General features: G+C 35.2%; 2 protein-coding genes across 4 annotated transcripts in view; one reads left to right on the top strand and one right to left on the bottom strand.

Moving 5' to 3' along the window:
• The window catches only part of LOC106883252 (uncharacterized G-patch domain protein DDB_G0278987), a 74,055-nt gene extending 56,163 nt beyond the window's left edge, over positions 1–17,892 (top strand). For both annotated transcript variants that reach the window (XM_014934186.2, XM_014934187.2), the window contains 9 exons: positions 140–317; positions 4,964–5,049; positions 5,841–5,910; positions 8,011–8,094; positions 9,820–10,378; positions 12,188–12,266; positions 13,916–13,950; positions 14,724–14,773; positions 17,140–17,892. In XM_014934186.2, the coding sequence (XP_014789672.1) occupies positions 140–317; positions 4,964–5,049; positions 5,841–5,910; positions 8,011–8,094; positions 9,820–10,378; positions 12,188–12,266; positions 13,916–13,950; positions 14,724–14,773; positions 17,140–17,316 (1,318 nt within the window). In that variant the 3' untranslated portion in view covers positions 17,317–17,892. The remainder of the gene's footprint in view (positions 1–139; positions 318–4,963; positions 5,050–5,840; positions 5,911–8,010; positions 8,095–9,819; positions 10,379–12,187; positions 12,267–13,915; positions 13,951–14,723; positions 14,774–17,139) is intronic.
• The window catches only part of LOC106883251 (set1/Ash2 histone methyltransferase complex subunit ASH2), a 154,711-nt gene that overhangs the window by 70,953 nt on the left and 63,832 nt on the right, over positions 1–19,926 (bottom strand). The gene's annotated exons all lie outside the window — the stretch shown is intronic.

The raw sequence follows: 19,926 nt of genomic DNA, 5'->3' as shown, positions 1-19,926 counted from the left end.
TTGGTCACACAATCTGTCTGTATGTATGCATGTATATATGCACACACACACACACACACCTAATAATAAAATTTTCCCTTTTCAACATTTTTGTTTATCTTTATTTTAGTTATTTGTTCATTTAACTTCTTTTTGATAGAAAACTTCAGGAACCTGAGCAAGAAGAACTTCTTTCAATAAAGGATAAAATCAGAGCATTTGAGAGCCAACCACCAAAACTAATTGCTAACAACACTGTAGAAGTTGCGGTGAAGAAACCATGCTTCAGGTATTCTGAAAGTTACAAAGAAGAACTCCCTAGTGATACACTCATAATGGTAAGTTGTGATTTGAATTGGTTTGTTTAAATGAGAACTGACTATATGGAAATGACAAAACAAACTCTGCCTTTTACAAAGTGGTGTTTATGTGAGTCTAAGAGCAGTATGTAGTGGTATGTATTTTTATGTGTAAACTTTGGGTGTATGCTTTAATTGCATGTGTTAATTCAAATGTAAATCATTTTCTATAACCTACCCTCGACCAGCATCTTTACATTTATTTTTCTACACCTGCATGAAATACTGCGGGTTTTAAAGACAGATGCCCTTCCTACCGCTATACATCGAACTGTGAAGTAGAAGTACAGACTGTTTTTTGTTTTGTCCAAACAGGCGAAGTGGAGCAAGCAGAGTTAGTTACTACAAACAGGGTCCCATCCCAGTGGTCTGATACCATAAACTAATAATAATAATAATAATAATGGTTTCTGGTTTAAGCACAAAGCCAGTAATATTTCTGAGAGGAGTCAGAGTATTTGATACCAACTGAATATGAAGTTGTGAAAAGCTAAGGAATTTACACCAATTTGTTGAATGAAAATAATTATGGTAGTTAAAGAATGTGTTCATTATTCATCTAATTTTGCAAATGGTACAACTGGAATGATAATGGCTCTATAAAAATATTGACAGATTATCTATAAGAATAGGCAAAGCATGATCCAGAAAATAGCAACACTAGCATCTCTAAACATTGTTTGGGCCTCATTGCACAGTATTTATTATATAACATAATTTGTGAACAATAACATTGTTGGTTACATATGAATTGTATTCTAATATCAGTGCTGTGATGTTTGCAGTGAAGAATATGTACTATCATCGTTATAATGTTCACTTTTCCATGCTTGCATGGGCCAGAATTTGCAGAGGCTGATTTTCTATGGCTTTGACTAGATAACACTATGATTCAGTACACTTTGCATTTACTGACAGCTTTATGTTTTGTTTTTCATCAATCTATGACTTACTAAGTACCATATGCCAATTTGGTTTTTCTTGGTGTAGAGGTGTGAGCTATCCTTACACTTCATTGATGCATTATGACTGTTCTGAGGACTGTAAACCTCTCTCAGATTGGCATACAAGTCCTTTATGTTGTTGGTAACAGCAAAGACCTGAATTTCATCTGCATTCAGCTCCTACCACTGGTCTTTTAACATGGTCATAGCATCTAAGAATCAGCTTGAAGCTTGCTGTATATTGTGTCCATTTACAACAATTTGAAGGTACTTTCATCTTTTAGATAGCAGGTATTGTATCTTTATATTCATCATCATCATCATTTAATGTCTGTTGTTCATGATGATGATGACTATAAAGACATAACAGCTGCTATCTGAAAAATGAAAGTACCTTCAAATTGTTCTAAATGGACAAAATACATAGCAAAGCCAGTTAGCATGTCTATGATTACGGAAATCAATTGAGGTAGCAGCTGCTCCCAGTGTGTATTGACTGCTGTAGTGTTAGCAAAAATTTCCAATCTATATTTATTGCAACAAGTTCACATTGCGCTTTGATCTCACAAGCAAAGTTCATGTGGTACATGTCAATACATTCTTAGTGAATCAGTGAACTCACAACCATACAATTTAAAGGTCATTATTTCAACTGTGGATGACATTAGCAATGAAACCACTTTTGAGAGCTGGAATAAAATGTTTCACATGGTTCATATTTTGAGTAGAAAGTGCATAAATTGGGAATAAGATATCTTTTACCATAATGACTTGATTGGTCCTATGTTTGAAAATTCTTCACCACCCTTGCATTAAACTTGTCTGAGGCAACCTAGTTTATCGGCTGTTGGTATTGTGCCCAGATATCTACACAATTGTAAAATCTCTCCTTCCTCTGCAGTTCAACTGAGGTCATAGAACCATATTGGTTGATCAAGTATCAGCACCTGGACACAGATTTACAAGGGAGGCCAGCACCAGTAGTTGTTAACGAGTCTCTCGTTTGCACAACAACAAAGTTGTCCCAGAGTTGGTACAAATACAGCAAAGGATTTTGTCTAACCCTCTAACAGTTCCAATAATTCTCTTCATGTATTATTTTGCATGACTTACAAACAAGTGGTGGATTGGCAGAATTATTACAGCATCAGACAAAATGCTTTGTATTTTGTTATGGCTCTTTATGTTTTGAGCTCAAATTCTTCTAAGGCCAACTTTACCTTTCAGTCAAGTACTGCAGGTGATATAATTGACTAATACCCAAATTTCTGGCTTGTGTTTATGTTAGAAACAATAACTGTATATCATTTAATTTAGTGTAATCAGTTCTTTGTGTGAGAATAAACTGAAATAATCATCATCTTTTAATGTCTGCTTTCCATGCTGGCATGGGTTTGATGGTTTGACTGAGGACTGGCCACCCAGGAGGCTGCACCAGACTCCAATCTGATCTAGCAAGGTTTCTACAGCTGGATGCCTTTCCTAACGCCAACCACTTTAAGAGTGTAGTGGGTGCTTTTTACATGCCACCAGCACAAGGGTCAGTCAGGCAACACTGTCATCGGAGCCAGTGAGGCGGCACTGGCATCTGCCATGACTACGATTTCACTTGACTCAACAGGTCTTCTCAAGCACAGCATATTGCTTGATGATTGAAGGGTGCTTTTAAATGGACTGGTTATGCGACACTGGCATCGGCCACAGCTACGATCTCACTTGATTTGCCGGGTCTTCTCAATTACAGCATATTTCCAAAGGTCTCAGTTGCTTGTCATTAAGAAGGGCCCATCTTAGTTACCACTAATTAGCTTTGCTAACCAGACTTTATCCAGTGTTTAATGAGTTAACTCTATCAAGACAGAAACTGCTAGCAGTGTTGTGTATGTGTTAATTGTAACAATAAATTATTTGTCCATGTGTTAATGTTTATCTCTAGACCAAATGTATTCAGCCACAACCATTGTTCTCTCCCACCCCCAGCTAATATAATCTAGGACTATAGAAAAGTTCCTAGAAAAATTCAGTAAGTTTAGTTGCTGTGAGGAGTAAAAAGTATAATGATTTAGTTCTTTGTTCTTTGTCTTAGAGTGAGGTAGATAAGTGTTCTCACTGGGTTGTGGATTGCAGCCATTGCCAGTTGCATTGGATTCCTGATGCTATCATGTCTAGGAATATATAATTATACCATGTGTCATTTCTTTTTATTAGGAGGTAAAGGTAAAAGGAAGGAAATGAGTAATATAAGAGATTTGGTTGCTATTTCTCATAGGTCAAGTGACTTTCTTGTGACAATTTATCAATTTTGTAGGTAACACTGTGTAATGGCTACTCTGTAGATATTAACTACCTGTTTTCAGTAAATTAATCCTTTAAAAAGTTCACAACTTCTGACAGAATTAGCTAATTAGAGCAATTAAGTATAATCGTTCTAATTGTAAAGCAAGTGGCAGTTGACCATGAGTTAAGTCTTTCATATTCGGTAGCTGCTGGTAAATGTGTTACAATTTCTAGTACATCTAACTACCCTCACTGTTCAATGTCATTAACAAGGTAAACCTTTCACAGTTCACAACTGTTGGCAGCATTATCTAATGGCTGGAACAGCTTTATTCTCATTGTAAAGCCAAAACAACAACAACAGCAACAGCAACAACAACAACAACACCACCACCACCACCACCACCACTACTACTATTACCACTACTAAAACTTATTGTCGGCTAAGAAGGGAGTTACATTTACAAATTTTTGGTGTCCAGCATTTGTAAGGACTTTCGAGCGAGATCGTTGCCAGTGCCCCTGGACTGGCTCTTGTGTGGGTAGCACATAAAATACACCATTTTGAGCATGGCCGTTGCCAGTACCGCCTGACTGGCCTTCGTGCCGGTGGCATGTAAAAGCACCCACTACACTCTCGGAGTGGTTGGCATTAGGAAGGGCATCCAGCTGTAGAAACTCTGCCAAATCAGATTGGAGCCTGGTGTTGCCATCCGGCTTAACCAGTCCTCAGTCAAATCGTCCAACCCATGCTAGCATGGAAAGCGGATGTTAAATGACGAACGAACGATGAGCATTTACACACACAACAAGCTTCTTTCAGTTTGTATGTGTTACTGTCTCCTTGCTTTGACTTCATGTGATAGCCGTAAATGAATGCCATTATCATGCAGTGTCCTTTGCTTCCAATCTTCCTTGAAAACACGTCTAGTCAAAGGGAATATTATCTTACTTGCAAACAGGTAAGAGTTGGTGACAAGAAGACATCTGGGTGTAGAAAATCTGCTTCAACAAATTCTGTCCAACCTTTGTAAGCTCAAAATAATGGACATTAAATGGAACACTGATGATTAATATATCACTTCCTTATTTACCCAAATTCATCTCATTGGCTCATTTGAGTTATTTCCATCAGTTCACTATATTTTTTAACTATACAAATTAAGAAAAAAAAACAAAAAAACAAAAAAACCTTGGATAATGTAACATGGAAAAAATGCGGGATAGTCACAACTTAGATCACAGATTGGTTTCTTCAGGGCAAGCCTAAGACTAAACAACCAACATCATTATGTGCTACCTAGTACACCATGTAATTGTTTTAATAATAAATCTACAATGTGTTAACTTTTAGTTTTAATAATTATTTATATGGAATGCAATAAACACAAAGCTTTGTTTCAGGGTCAAGTTTTACGAAAACATGGCGATCCTTCAGACAAGGATCAGAAGCAGAAAGGAGGGAAAGGTTCTATAAACCATAGTGTAGAGTAAGTACCTCACGTTTTCTACTTTTTCTGTGCACTTGCTTTGGTAGAACAAAAGATTAAATACCATGTGGTGTTTTATTATTTATTTACGTCTTTTTATATTTTCTGAGTTTAAATCCAGTCAAATTGATTTTGCCATTTATCTTTCTTGTTTTGGATTACAAAAAGCCCCACAAAACAACCTAGTAAAGCCTGTAGTTCCATTTAATTCTCTATATCCCCCACTTATGATTTCTGGACACATGCATTTGTTAGAAACAGTTTTTATATTTTCTCAGCTTTTAAGACATTTAAAAAACAACTAAATACGATCTACAATGATGAACTGTATTTCTGCATGGTGCCTAATATGCACAGATATACTGAACCATTTTTGGGGGTCAGAAACACACTGTAATGTTAGCAATAGTTGGTGATATTTTGGTTGGCTGGATCATTTCCTTGTGACTTAGCGAGATATAATTATAAATTAGTAAGCTAGAGGCATCTAAACATGATTTATGCATACTGTGTACTAGAAACAAATAGAAACATAATACTGTCTTTAACAGAACCCCACAACTCATGGAGAATTATATTTTCTGATTAAATATAAACTATTACAATTTTTAAAATTTCATTTTAACACTATATGTAAAGATAATAAATTTAAGCCCATTTTAGGCATAAATATGCTTTATTATGATGCAGCTATGTAAAAAAAAAAAAAATAAAAAAAAATAAAAGATTCATATTGGATTCACAGTTCTAGAGTTTATAGAAAACTGATGAGAGCATTTCTTGCATTTCAGCAAAAATAAAAACGAGAGTATTGAAGATGACTTTGGATTAATACAGAGGGAATCAGAAATTTTAAAATCGGTAATTCTTTCTTTTTCCACTTAAAATTAGCAGTTTTGTGCTTTGTTTTGTTCTGCTCATAGGCTCCAAGATCTTGGAAATTCTTATTACAAGGATGTGATTCTTATTGCAGAATCCACTGAGAACTCTAACTGTTTAAATCTTAAAAGTGTGAACTTGAATCACAAAGTTGTGACCATACTGCCAATGAAATACATCAAAACTTTGGAGGGATTTAGTAACATTATTAGCAATTTCATTTATTGGTATAAGCTTATGTTATGTTCTTTCATAAAAATTATGTTGGAAGGTTTTAATTTCAATGTGAATGCTTTAAAACAAGAGGCTTTATATCAAATTACAAGAGGTAGTCTCAGAGGGTTAGTATCAAATGAGTTAAAAGGAAATATGTAACTCAGAGACATCTAATATAAGGCATCTATATTAGAGGTAGATAAAGAAGTATCAAAAATATTTAATTAGATCAAACATGAAAATAATCAACCTCAAAGAAGCTGGTTCAGTATGGAGAGATGTTGTATTGTACAGCAATCCATCCAGTCCATGTCAGCAAAAGACCCATCTCATGTGATGATGATAATATTAGAAAGATTTTTTTTTCATCATGTTCACTGATACATTTTTCACAAGTTATTGACTGCATCTGAAACAATGTTCTATATATTGATTCACTATAACTGGTCTGATAAGGGAGGTGTGGCAATTTATTTACTACTGATAAAGACATGCATGCTCACATATATGCAAACATATACATACACAAACATTTAAATATGTGAAGCAAGCATATACATGCAGAAGCACTACATAGGATTGCTTCAAGGAGAAAAAACTATTAAAGCCCATCTATAATCCAGACTATCCAATGAAATACATATGCAAATATATGTCTATATATTGACAGCTATGTGTATGTGGGTGATGCACATGCACACGCATATACGCATTTTTGGTTACGAACAAGAAAGAATAGTTAATATATGTAATAGATATAACAGATGCACATTTATGTAAAACACATGAACATACATATCCACGCGAGCAATGCATATACACACATCTTCACTGAATTTGTATACAATTTCTTAAGCATATCATATTTGCAGAGTAGAGGTGAGAGGATGATGTCTAAGTGCCTTTTGCAACATCATTAGAGATGTTAACAAAGTGAGTTAGCATTAATCAGGAATAAAGGGAAATGGCTTAAGAGCTTGACTCCCTAATAGCTTACCTTTCACTCTACAAGCCATATTTACATATACTTTCTCTCGCTTTCACACACATTAAATCAACAATTAAGATTTTAATATAGACACTAATTCAAAGACAGAAAAAGAGCAAGCCTGCTATTGTAATAAAATAAGGAAAAATGCTGGCAAGTTATAGATATTTAGTTTGAGCCCCATCGATGGCTTGTTGTCTAACTTTTTAATCTCAGATTGGGGTTCTTGTTTATTGTGCTATTATTATCATCATCATCATCATCATCATCATTTGTTTGTGTTAGCATTGTTATATGTATATATGCCCATGGATGTATGCATAGTTCTTGGTACTTATATACATTATGTACATTTATACAAATACACGTATACAACTGTACATATTAGGCAAAAAAATTGGCAGTCATTAGAGCATCAGATAGAATGCCATGTGATATTTGTTCTGATTTCAAATCCTACTGAGGTCAACTATGCCTTTCATCCTTTTGAGGTGGATGAATCAAACAGCAGTCAAGGGTAGCAGATCAACAGAATTGTTATAGTGTTGGATGGGATGAATAGAGGTATCTATTCTGACACTTTACATTCTATGATAGCTAAAAGCATTGCCTATGCTGACACTGGTGAAAATGCTTGTCCAGGTCTTGCACATTGAAGAGGAACATTCCAGGTGAAGGCCCATAGATTCTTGAGACACACAAAGCCTCTTATATGAACAAGCACACACACACACACACACACACACACACACACACAAGGAAAATCATTTTCTTTAACCTGAGTGAGGTAGAAAACAAGACCTCCTGTTACAGTGAGTTATTCCCTACTGGGATTTTGAAGATCAGAAAACATGCGAATTAAAATTTTTTCTTTCCAGTTCCGGAGACCACCAGCACCTCGGAACAGGGCAAAATCCAATCGTATATCCAGAAAGGTTCTTCCAACAATAGAAAGCAATGATGTAAGTGCTTACATTTATTTCAAATGTTATAATACTGTATAGGCTTTTTACTTTTTTTTATATAAAGTAGTCAGTGTAGGTAGGGACAGTGTCCATAACCATTACAAGTCTTCATAGACTGGTGAGATTGATGCATTGCCTGATCTTTGGCTGGGCTATATATCTGTAGGAAAAATTTGAGTGGGGAGAGAACAAATTAGTCTGGTTTGAAGGCTCACAACAGGAAGAATCCTGCTAAAGACACTCAAGGATCAATGTGGTGGTGTTGAACAGAGTGGGGGTGAGACCTTTGAAGATGAAGCATTGTAGAGTGGAGTTAAGTTCCTGGAAAGCTAAGCCTAAGATGTCAGGCCAGTTTCTAGTTAAGTCATTTTCATTACTGATTCCTTGTACCAGTAATTTCCAGCTGTAGTTACAAAACTGAAGATATTTCCATCACAAAATAAAGATGAAATCAATGTTTATCTGTATATTCTATAGATAAACATTGATTTCTTAAATTGACACTAGGCTTCAGATTTTTTATAAATACTCAGAAACATATATATTAACATTAGAACAAGAACAGATCACCGCCATATACCACCATCATGTTCAAATTCTACTGAGGTTGACTTGCCTTTCATCCTTTAAGGGTCAATAAATTAAATACCAGTCAAGTACTGGGGTTGATGTAATCGACTATCCTCCTCTCTCAAAATTTCAGGCCATTTGCCTGTAGTAGAAAGGATTATTAAGAAGGCAGCAAGTTGGCAGAATTGTTAGACCACTGGGCAAAATGTTTAGCAGCATTTTGTCCATCTTTATGTTTCAAGTTCAAATTCCACTGAAGTCAACTTTGCCTTTCATCCTTTCAGGTTTGATGAAATAAGTACCAGTTTATCACTGGGGTCGATATAATTGACTCAGCCCTTTCTCATGAAATTTCTGGCCTTTTGCCAAAATTTGAAACTATTATTATTATTATTATAATTGTTTCAAGTTTTATGTTCTGAGTTCCTATTCTGCTGAGGCTGACTTTGCCTTTCATCTTTTCAGGATTGATAAAATAAGTACCAGTTGAGTATTGGGGTTGATATAATCAACTTAGCCTCTTCCCTAAAAACTGCTGGCTTGTATCAAAATTTGAAACCATTATTGTTATTGTTGTTGTTATTATCATTAAGCTGGTAGAATGGCAAATATTTAGGTGAGCCAAGCAAAATCACTACATTTTAATTTCAAATCCAGTGGTGTTGACTTCAACATTCAAACTGGATTCATTCATTAAAATAAATACCAAAAATGTCCTGTAATTGCTTGATATGCTAGAAATAATAGCCACATTTTACACAGGCCACAAAGAAAATATAGTCCAACATACATTGTCTGAACCCTGTATTCCCATAGAAGTTTTTAAAATGTCTGATTACAGAATTGATCTGGGGGTTAAACAACAAGAACACATATTTGTGTCTTATATAAATGTAAGAACTCATCCAAATTTATTAAGGGTATAAGCTTGTCTAACATTCAACCTTCTGTCAGTCTCTTAGTAGAGTTCATTGTTAAAGTCACACCTTGTCCACACAACATCAATCATTGCTGGTAACACTATCTCTTTGACTACATGCTATTTCTATAATGGTTGCCCCCATTCATTTTCTGTGTCAATGTTCCACTACCATCACCATAACCATTATGACAGCTAAGATCTTCAAATTCCCTCTCAATTCTATTTTGCAGTTAGAGTTCATTTCCCACGAAGGCAAAGACACTGTTCACTTCATAGGACAAAGTACAGAGAGCAAGGAAGTCAACAAGAAACAACAGACCAATTTGATGCCAATTGTTCTGACAGATAAAATCAAAAACAAGAACATCAAGAAATGTAGTAGTAGCAGCAGTAGTAGCAGCAGCAGCAGTAGCAAGAGCAGCATTGAAGATGCAAATGATAAAGAGCAAAGTGGAGGAGTAGATACTGGTATTGAAGTAGTTACTTTGTTGACAGAGGATGTTGGTGAGGATTTATCCCTCAAACAAAGCCCATGTTCTCATGATGATCAAACTGAAGATATCAATCAGACTGCCAGCTCCGTTGAAGATAATATTGATCACCAAAGTGACAAAGACAATAAAAGCGATGATGACAATGAAGAAAAGAAAGAAGAGAAAGGTGAGGAGGAGGTGAGCATAGAAAACAATGCAGAAGATCTGGATCTGATTGACCTAGAAGTGGACAAAAATAGCAGCAGTTTAGTCTCAGAAATATTGGAAGAATACAATTCTAAAAGAATGTCAAACAGTAAGTTGGCAAAACCTCATTTTTATGCATGTCATGATTTTGTTCATGTATTTACAAGTGGCTATACGATTGTTAACTTTGACAGTTTGAAAGGCAGTGGTAACTGATTTTTGATTAGTATTTAATAATGGACAAATTTAGTCAGTTTAATCTTCAGTCCAAGCTGCTGAAAAGCTGAGATTTGATCACAATAATTTCACAGCAAGATTAAGTATACCTTTATTAAACATACGGTATATGTGGTGTGGGTTGTGGGTGTATAATGTCAGTTTGTTTGTGAGTGTGCTACCAGTAATATGTAATCTAATGCAACCAATCACTTGGTTGGGTCATCAAAAACTAACTGACACATCTACCAGGCCATCCTAGTGAAAAGGGTTACTAGAAATTCAACAGGACAGAAACAAGTCCTGTCCAAAGAACAGATGGACCTTGCATAGGATCAACTGCCAACTAGCAATGTGAGCATTACCTTGGAAATTTTCCAGAAGAGTATCTCAAAGGAAGTTGCAATTATGTTCTATGCTAGCAAACCTGTGCAAAAATCTTAACCAATGAGTTTTGATGTATCACATTGCAGTTATGTGTGCTATTCTGTGTATTCTGGTTTTGATCTTGCAACCTGCTTTGGTGTATGTTTAGCATTACTAGATAAACTTAGGCAAGGGGGAACTTCATATATGATGTAGACTGTGAATCGTGAAGAAGATCAACATCAGTCTACTTTAATTAGTATTCCTACCTTTCCCTAACATGCATCTTTTTGTGTGGTACATGACACATTGTGCAGCAGTTCAGTTTACGTTAGTTAAGAGGAGAGTTTTCAACAATTAGGAGCAGACTCTGTACAAATTTACTCCATTTAAAAATACATTATTTGAGCAGGTTGTCAGTATCAACACTTTCAATGTTGTTCTTAAAATCCTGTAGTGTTGAAGGTTAGTGGAACAAGCAAATCAAAGCTTTGCATACAAGTCACTGTTACTGAGTCTTCATATATAGTTTTCGATGGGAGAGCTCATTGTCATAAATGTATTTATTAGTTTGCTACTGAAAATAAAGCTGCAATCAAACCAAGTCCGTAATCAGGTTTTGAATTGTAGTTGAAACCTCATATCATCATCATCATCATCATTGTTTAACATCCGCTTTCCATGCTGGCATGGATTGGACGGTTTGACTGAGGGCTAGCAAGCCAGAAGGCTGAGCCAGGTTCCAATCTGATCTTGCAAAGTTTCTACAGCTAGATGCCCTTCCTAATGCCACCCACTCTGAGAGTGTAGTGGGTGCTTTTTACATGCCACCGGCATGACGGCCAGTCAGGCGGTACTGGCATTGACCATGCTTGAATGGTGCTTTTTACATGCCACCAGCACGGAACCAGTCAGCACAGGAGCCAGTCAAGTGGTACTGGCAATGACCACGCTCAAATGGTGCATTTTATGTGCCACTGGTATGGGTGCCAATCAGGCAGTACTGTCATCGCCCACGACAATGACTTCACTTGACTCAACAGGTCTTCACAAGCACAGTTTATTGCCCAACGATATAAGGGTGCTCTTAAATGAGCCAGTTATGCTGCACTGGCATAGGCCACGGTTATGATCTCATTTGGCTTGCCGGGTCTTCTCAAGCACAGTATATCTCCAAAAGTTTTGGTCACTTGTCATCACCTCCATCAATTAAATTATGCAGTAGATAATGTTGGAAAAGCATGAGCTTCATATCAACTTACTTGTCTCTCCCCAATCCAAAAGAAACCAATACATATTTAATGTGGAATGCTAAACTATGAAAATTATCTTCTAGATAACAGATTACAAAGTGAAAAATTATCTTTGTCAGAAGAATCATTAACAACAGAAAGTGAAGATGAAGCAGAGAACACGTAAGTTATTTTCATACCAAAAGCTAGGAAGTACAATGGTTATGAGGTTGAAGTGCTGGTCTACTGGCCATTCTGTCAAATGTTCAGATCTTACAGCTGTCCGTATCAGTTTCAACATGTTTAGCTACGTTACATAAAAAAATATATATTCTTTATTCTTTTACTTGTTTCAGTCATTTGACTGCAGCCACGCTGGAGCACTGCCATTAGTGAAGCAAATTGACCCCAGGATCTATTCTTTGTAAGCCTAGTACTAATTCTATCGGTCCCTTTTGCCGAACTACTAAGTTACGGGGACACAAACACACACACACTAACACACACACACACACACACACATATATATATATATATATATACGATGGGCTTCTTCCAGTTTCCATCTACCAGATCCACTCATAAGGCTTTGGTTGGCCTGAGGCTATAGTAGAAGACACTTGCACAAGGTGCCATGCAGTGGGACTGAACCCAGAATCATGTGGTTGGTAAGCAAGCTACTTACCACACAGCCACTCCTGTGCCTATATATATATATATATATATATCTCATTATCATCATTCAACATGTTTTTGTATTGCATTCCTCTAATTGTGTAGTAATAGCAGTAGTAGTAATAATAACTACTAGCATAGGAGATAAAACATTTGTGTAATGGAAAAGGTTGAGGCAGTCCCAGTTGTTGTTGGGGCATTTAGTACTGTGAACATCAGAATTGAAAACTAATTTTAAAAACTTAGGGATCCCATCGGGAAGGGGCACTTACAGAAAACAACACTTCTAGGAACTGCTAGAAAACTTAGAAAAGAGCCTGACAATTGAGGTGCTACTACAGTCCACTGGGTGTGGACAGCTGACATCTTATTACACAATCAACAACAAATGCAGTGTGACAAGTGGAATAATAATAACCAGTGGTGATTGGAGCACTGACTCAATTCCATTGAAACTTCAAAACTTCTTAAGGCAACTGGAAATCCCATGCAAGATTGATGTCTTGCAAAAAGCAACCTTATTGGACACAGCGCACATTTTAATGAAAGTATTATCTGTCTGAGGTACTTGTTGTGACTTGACAGATGACTAAAGACTCTGGTGCATTTTTACCTACACTGTGTTACGAAGGAATAATAATAATAATAATAATAATAATAATAATAATAATAATAATAATAATAATAATAATAATAATAATAATGATGATAATGATAATAATAAAAAAAATTATGATAATTTGAAAAGAAGTATATTCATAAGCCTTCAAAATTGAGTGTGATACCCATCATGATTGATGTACTCAGAACCATCAGGGGGAAACACAAAAACCTAGCATAAAAAGTTAGAAGTACAGTTGGTGGCCACACTCAGAACAGAACATGTATTGAGGAAAGTGTTATCTGGCTAGGCTGCAGGAAGTAGCTGAGAGATGACATCAGAAACTCAAGAGAATCTTTAATATTAATAAACAAAACATTCCTATCCAACCAGACCTATCAGATTTCTAGTAATGTCTTTTTATAATTTTTGTTTATGAAACTTTCATATATTTGACACGACCACTGTCATAATGTACATCTAATTTATAGTACTTGAGAAATTGTAATTGTATATATGAAACACACACATACAATGTTCACTTTTCTAACAATAGGCAAGAAGAAGTAAAAGAAGAAGTGGATATAACAGGTAAGTAACAGATTGTATTCTACCTTAATTAGTTAGAATATCTATAGAATAAAATAAAAGAATTTTGAGAAAGCGTTAATCAGATTATGACTAATCCTCCTCTGTTATTAAAGCCTGAACATAAATTTTCTCAATGTGAAACTGCAAAGAAAATAGGAGCCAAATTTCCCTCAAATCATGTGCTTAAGTGGGAACCTCAACATGGTTGCATGAACTGCTAGAAATAATATTTGGATCACCTTCCAATCATATACTAACAAGGGAGCTACTATCTCCATTGCTATGTAACTTGTTAGAAACAGTCAACTTCACTCAAATGACATCCTTGCATCTTAATACATTATGTCTGAAAATAAAACAAAAGATAGGATGGTCAAACCTAGAATGCTTTTGATCCCTGGGCTCCTTGATAAGAGCTGACTAACAACAAAGCAAACTGAAATATAATGTCAAATAAAGTACAGCAAACTATTAGGGGAATGGCAGCAATTATGTCTAAGATATTTTAAGTTCTACTTAAGTAGACTTAGCTTTTCATTATTTTAGGAGTGATAAAATAAATATTAGTTTGGCTTGAATACTGATATAATTGACAATAACTTCTCTCCTAAAAACTGAAGATCTTGCACCAAAAATTGCAGGTCCTTATAGTAGAAATGGTAGAGTACAGCTAAAGAAAATAGTCATGTTCTAACATTAATTACATTGGTTATAATAATATCGCACAAAAAATTTGTGGCCTTATCATCACCAACATTATTATTTTTTTTCAGCATCAGAAGAACTAAAAACTGAAAGTGAGGAGATTATCAAAGAAATAGCAGTAAGCAAACAATTTATTTTTTAAACTTCTACTTTTAATGAGACATTAGAGGAACACTGGAAGATGCTAGTTGAGTAGCTTATTCATACATGTAATCCAGTGATGGCTTGTTGCATTAGCATTTGTCCTTTATACTGGCAATGTTGCAAACTGATCCTGTTGTAAAGATCATAAGACTTCAAAAAGGATCCTTCACTAATATATGCTGTAAGTGCTTCTCACATAAAATGAAATGAGATTTAATTGAGTTCAGTTATACACAGTTTATTGTGTAAGTTGAGGTAATTAACTTTAAAAGAGCAACAGGATATAGAATGGTAATTATACATAAGTTGGTTTGTAGATGGTTGTCTGTTCAGGATGTGAATGGCACAAGAGTAGAGGGTGTTCTTAAATTGGTTAGCTCTTTATTTTAAAGTTTGGAATCTCAATCCTGAATGAAAGGAACTGGCAGTGGAATGGCTTGCCCCACTGATTAACCATAGAATGTGATAAATTCTTGGCCAACTAGGTAGAGCAATGATGCCAATATTTTGAGTGAAATTGGGTAGATGGAAACACTTCAGAAGGACTGTACCTCTTTGGGGGTAGCAGTAGACTAAATCCATAGAGTGGCTCAATACCATCATCTGGCATGAGGTTACTTTAGCAGAGTCCACTCTGCAGCAAGCATACACACCAAGTCTCTGGTCTAAAAACAGAACAATACTCTGATACATTACTTTCAATCATAGCAACTCATAAGTTATGGTTCCCTCCTTTATTTCATTTATCTATATAAGAGGCCTTAGATAAAAGATCAAGAGTAGGGACTGCACTACCTCCTCAGACTAAAACATACAATGTATTTTTGTTGGGTTGTGAGCAGAGCTTTTCAAGAACCAGACAGAGACTGATACCAATCATCTTTGTAGACAGTATGCTGTCATCCACTATCTTTATTGTAGACAAAATGAAAGTATGATTAGTTGATTGATATAAGCTGTTTTTGTGTAATTTAACCTGAGGAAGGGAGGTGGTCATAACTACTTTAGTCCTCATAGTTGGCCATTAAAAAGTAAATCTATAATTTTGATTTGAAAATATATATAAATGTATTGTGTAAAGTACTTTGTTCTAAGAGATATATGGAGCTTATGGAACAGACACTTAAATTTATTTTTTGTGTAGAGTTTAATTTCTTTTAAGCATTACTTGGATTTTCCCATAATAACAATTAAACCTGATACGTACTGCAAGGTTAGAGATGAACACAAAAGCACATCCTGGAGATGTAGCTGTTTAAATTTCAACCATGTCAGTTATCAAACTTTGTACCACAAAATATCTAAGTCCAATCCTTTTGCTATATATATGTAGTGTGTGTGTGTTGAGCCAACATAGGAGCCTCTATGTGATCACCTGACCTGCTATAAACAGCAACTAAATCTCTTTTAAATCATACCCAACTACCTTAAAAGGTCAATACATACTGTAAATACATCATCATCATCATTTAATGTCTGCCTTCCATGCTAGCATGCACAATGCAGAACCACTTAACCCTTAAGCATTCAGATAACTCTGTCAAATGTAAAGTTTATTTATTCTCATTGTTTCCAAATAATCATCTAAGTAGAATATTTAGGCTGAACATGTTCAGTTTAAATGCTAAAGGGTTAAACATGGGATTGACATAGCTTTCATCTGCTGGATCAAGACACTGACTTGGGGCAAAACAACAAACATGCAAGCACACACACACAAAGAGCTTCTCTTTTGGGGCCTAACACTGTAGTGTAAGAGTTTTAAGTTCCAGAAAGTTAAAATTGTGCTGCAGTTTTGAACTGCCTTGTTGATGCTAGTTTTTTTATGCCACAAACAGCATCGGGAAGGTTATGAATATATCTCAGTCCTCCAAACCAAGGACTTTAAATCAATCAATTGAAATCTTACAGGCAATGAAAATTTACTTATGTTCTGCCAAATTCACACCAGTCCAGCACTAGTTATTGGATTTGAACTTGGGTTCTTTTAGCCACTGTATCTAACACGAGACTGACAAGGCCAAATGTGACAATTCTTTCATATTTTTATAAAACACCAAATTGCTAAGTTTAAATAAAGTTAGCAGTATTTGGTATTTTATAATAGTAACAATTCTTTCTACTATAGACATAAGACCTAAAATTTTGGGAGAAGACGCTAGTTGATTACATCAACCCCAGCGCTAGACCCCAAAAGATTGAAAGGCAAAGTTGACTCAGAGGTATTTGTACTCAGAATGTAAAGTTGGAAGAAATGCTGCAAACCATTTTGTCTGGTGTGCCATTTTTATGATAATGATATTTAATTTTAATAAATTTATAAACCAATTACTTTTGTAGGTGGAGACTATGGAAGAAGAAAGTGATATGTTAATGGAAGCTGAACCCACAATCACAGAAACAGAAGAGGAGGGAAACGTGATGGAAGAAGAAGCAGTGGCACAGGAGGCATCAGCAGAAGAAGAGGTAGAGGAGGAAGGGGCAGAAGAGGGAGAAAGCATGCAAACCAAGCTTTGATACACAATAACACAAATTTTTCTTTGATTGAGAGAGTGAGAGAGAGAGAGAGAGAGAGAAAGAGAGAGAGAGAGAAAGAGAGAAGATAAACATTTAAAATATAGCCTACATTTACACTAATGAAAAATAAAACAAGAATAAAACAAAAAGAATGCAACAACGCAAAAAGAAAAACCCAACAAAAATTAAAATGCAGCCTTTTTTTGTACAGATTTATATAATTATTCCCGCCATCCCATGCTAGCATGGGCAGAAATTCTTTTTGCAAATCTGGATATTTGCATATGAATCTTTGGAAGAAGTGTTTGTCTTTTTTTTGTCTGTTTAATTTCTAAAACTTGATAAATTTTATAACAATTCAACAAGAGGTCGAGATATGTCCTCTTATTTTTATAGCTGTGCAGATCCAGACAAGTAGTGTAATATTTTTTACTTGGCGGAGAGATATGACCGTAACAATGAGGTTAGCTGTCTTTTTAATCCACACTTAACCTCATAACCATATTGCACAAGCAATTTTTTTTTAAATGTCAAAGAATTATATGAAAAAATATAAATAAAAAACAAAAAGGTTTACCCTTCTCCCAATTCTGATTTTATACTTGGCCAAAGTCTAAGAATTGCAGGGGGAAAGGAGAAAGAGATTGCATGATGGTCATGTCTTACTAAAAGGAATCAATGTAGAGTGAAATGATAAGGTTAAGCAACTGGGGTATAGATTCAAATTGCTAGTTTACTTCCAATAGTACAGCAAATGAATTCTATGATAGTAAACATAATGAATTTTTACACAGGCACCAAGTCTCATTTGTGGGGAGTGGTTAGTCAATTGTGGACACTCAGTACTTAACTCAGAAGGATGAAAGTCTCAATGAATCTTGATGGGATTTGAAGCCGGAATGTAAAGAGACATAATTAAATACCCATCTTGACAAGCTCTGCCCTTTTTACAATGATGATGATAATAATAATAATAATAATAATAATAATAATAATAATTGTTTTTAATTTAGGCACAGGACCAGCAATTTTGAGGGGAAGGGTATAACTAATAAAACAGACAGTAGTTTTTGACAGGTACAACATTGATATACTTACTAGGCATTTACTTCAGTGTTCTATAATTTTGTGTTTGCCCTACAGCCATAGTAGTAGTAGTAATGATAGCAACAGCTCATTGGACTACAGCTTGGCTTCATATTTCATCAGATAATTGTTTCTCATTTATTATGGGGATGGTGAAGGGAGTAAAATAAGTACCAGTAATACAATGTGAATCTATTCAATTAGCTATGCTGCATTCCTAGTAAAAGTTGGCCATGAGTGTAGACAAAAGAAATAAATTATCTTATGAATGAGCTTGGAATTTTAAAGGAAATAAATATGGATAACTATGATGTTTATGCTTTAGTTTGAGCGAGTCAACCAATAAGTTATTAATGCAACAGAGCAGTAAAATTTTATGCATTTTAAATTTGATAATTGGAGGGTCTAAGAGGGGAAGGGCATGTGGATTTGTAAACATGATTAAGTAGATGAATGTTATTTGGCCAAAGAAATCTGTGATAGTGTTTCTACATGAATTGCAACTACAAGTCGTTATCTCAGCTGCAGATAAATTCAGCCAGACAAGTGCCTTGTTCAAAAGCAAAAATGGAAAGCTTTTGAGCATGTTTACAATCAAATGCTAAGTTTCATCAGTAAGTTGTACTTTTTGACTTTTTCTCTTCCTTCTATAAACTCCCTCTCTTTTTGATATTATCCAAGTGAGGTTGAATCAAGTTCAATTGTGTGGGAGATGACAAATTTCTGAGCCACCACCAATTTTCAATAGCAACAACCATCACCAAACCATTCCTGCTACCACTTCTCTCTTGAACCAGTATTACATCACTACAGTAACATTACAAATATTACAATTACAACCACCACCGCTATTACTACCACTACTACTGTAAAACATGAAATCTTTTGTAAAGCTTAACATTACACCAACTTCTTTTCTTAGTTTCAATGCAGAAATTTCCTTTCTTACACACACACCATCATTATCATTTTGATATCCACTATTTATGTGACCAACCCTCACTAATTTCCATTCGAAGTAATACCTCCCCTAGTTCCTCAAACAATGAAAAGATCAAAGGCCAGGCATATTTTTATGGAAGACTGCAAATGACCCTGTTGGTATGAATGGTGATTTCATTCACAATTAGTGCTCAAATTTCAAGACAAGACATATACATACATATATATACGCATAACATGTTTTATACAGCTTTGTCTACTAATCTGCTCAAAAGACATTGGTTGACAGCAATAGAAGACACTTGCACAAGGTGCCATGCAGCAGGATTGAACTCGAAATGATATAGTTGCAAAGCAAACTTTGTAACTATATAGTCATGCCTGCATTTCATTTGTATGTATGTATGTATGTATGTATGTATGCATGATACATGCTTGCATGTATATATCTACATGTATGTTCACTCCCTATCAGTCACATACACATGTCTATGTGTTTGGGTAGTTATTAAAACATGCTAATATAATGCTATGTATATCTTCACAAGAGTTAATAAGTTAAAAAATGTACAGATTTTATTT

This window comes from Octopus bimaculoides, chromosome 3, assembly GCF_001194135.2.
Source record: "Octopus bimaculoides isolate UCB-OBI-ISO-001 chromosome 3, ASM119413v2, whole genome shotgun sequence".
Classification (NCBI taxonomy): Eukaryota; Metazoa; Mollusca; class Cephalopoda; order Octopoda; family Octopodidae; genus Octopus; species Octopus bimaculoides.
This window is presented reverse-complemented; position numbering and strand designations above follow the sequence as displayed.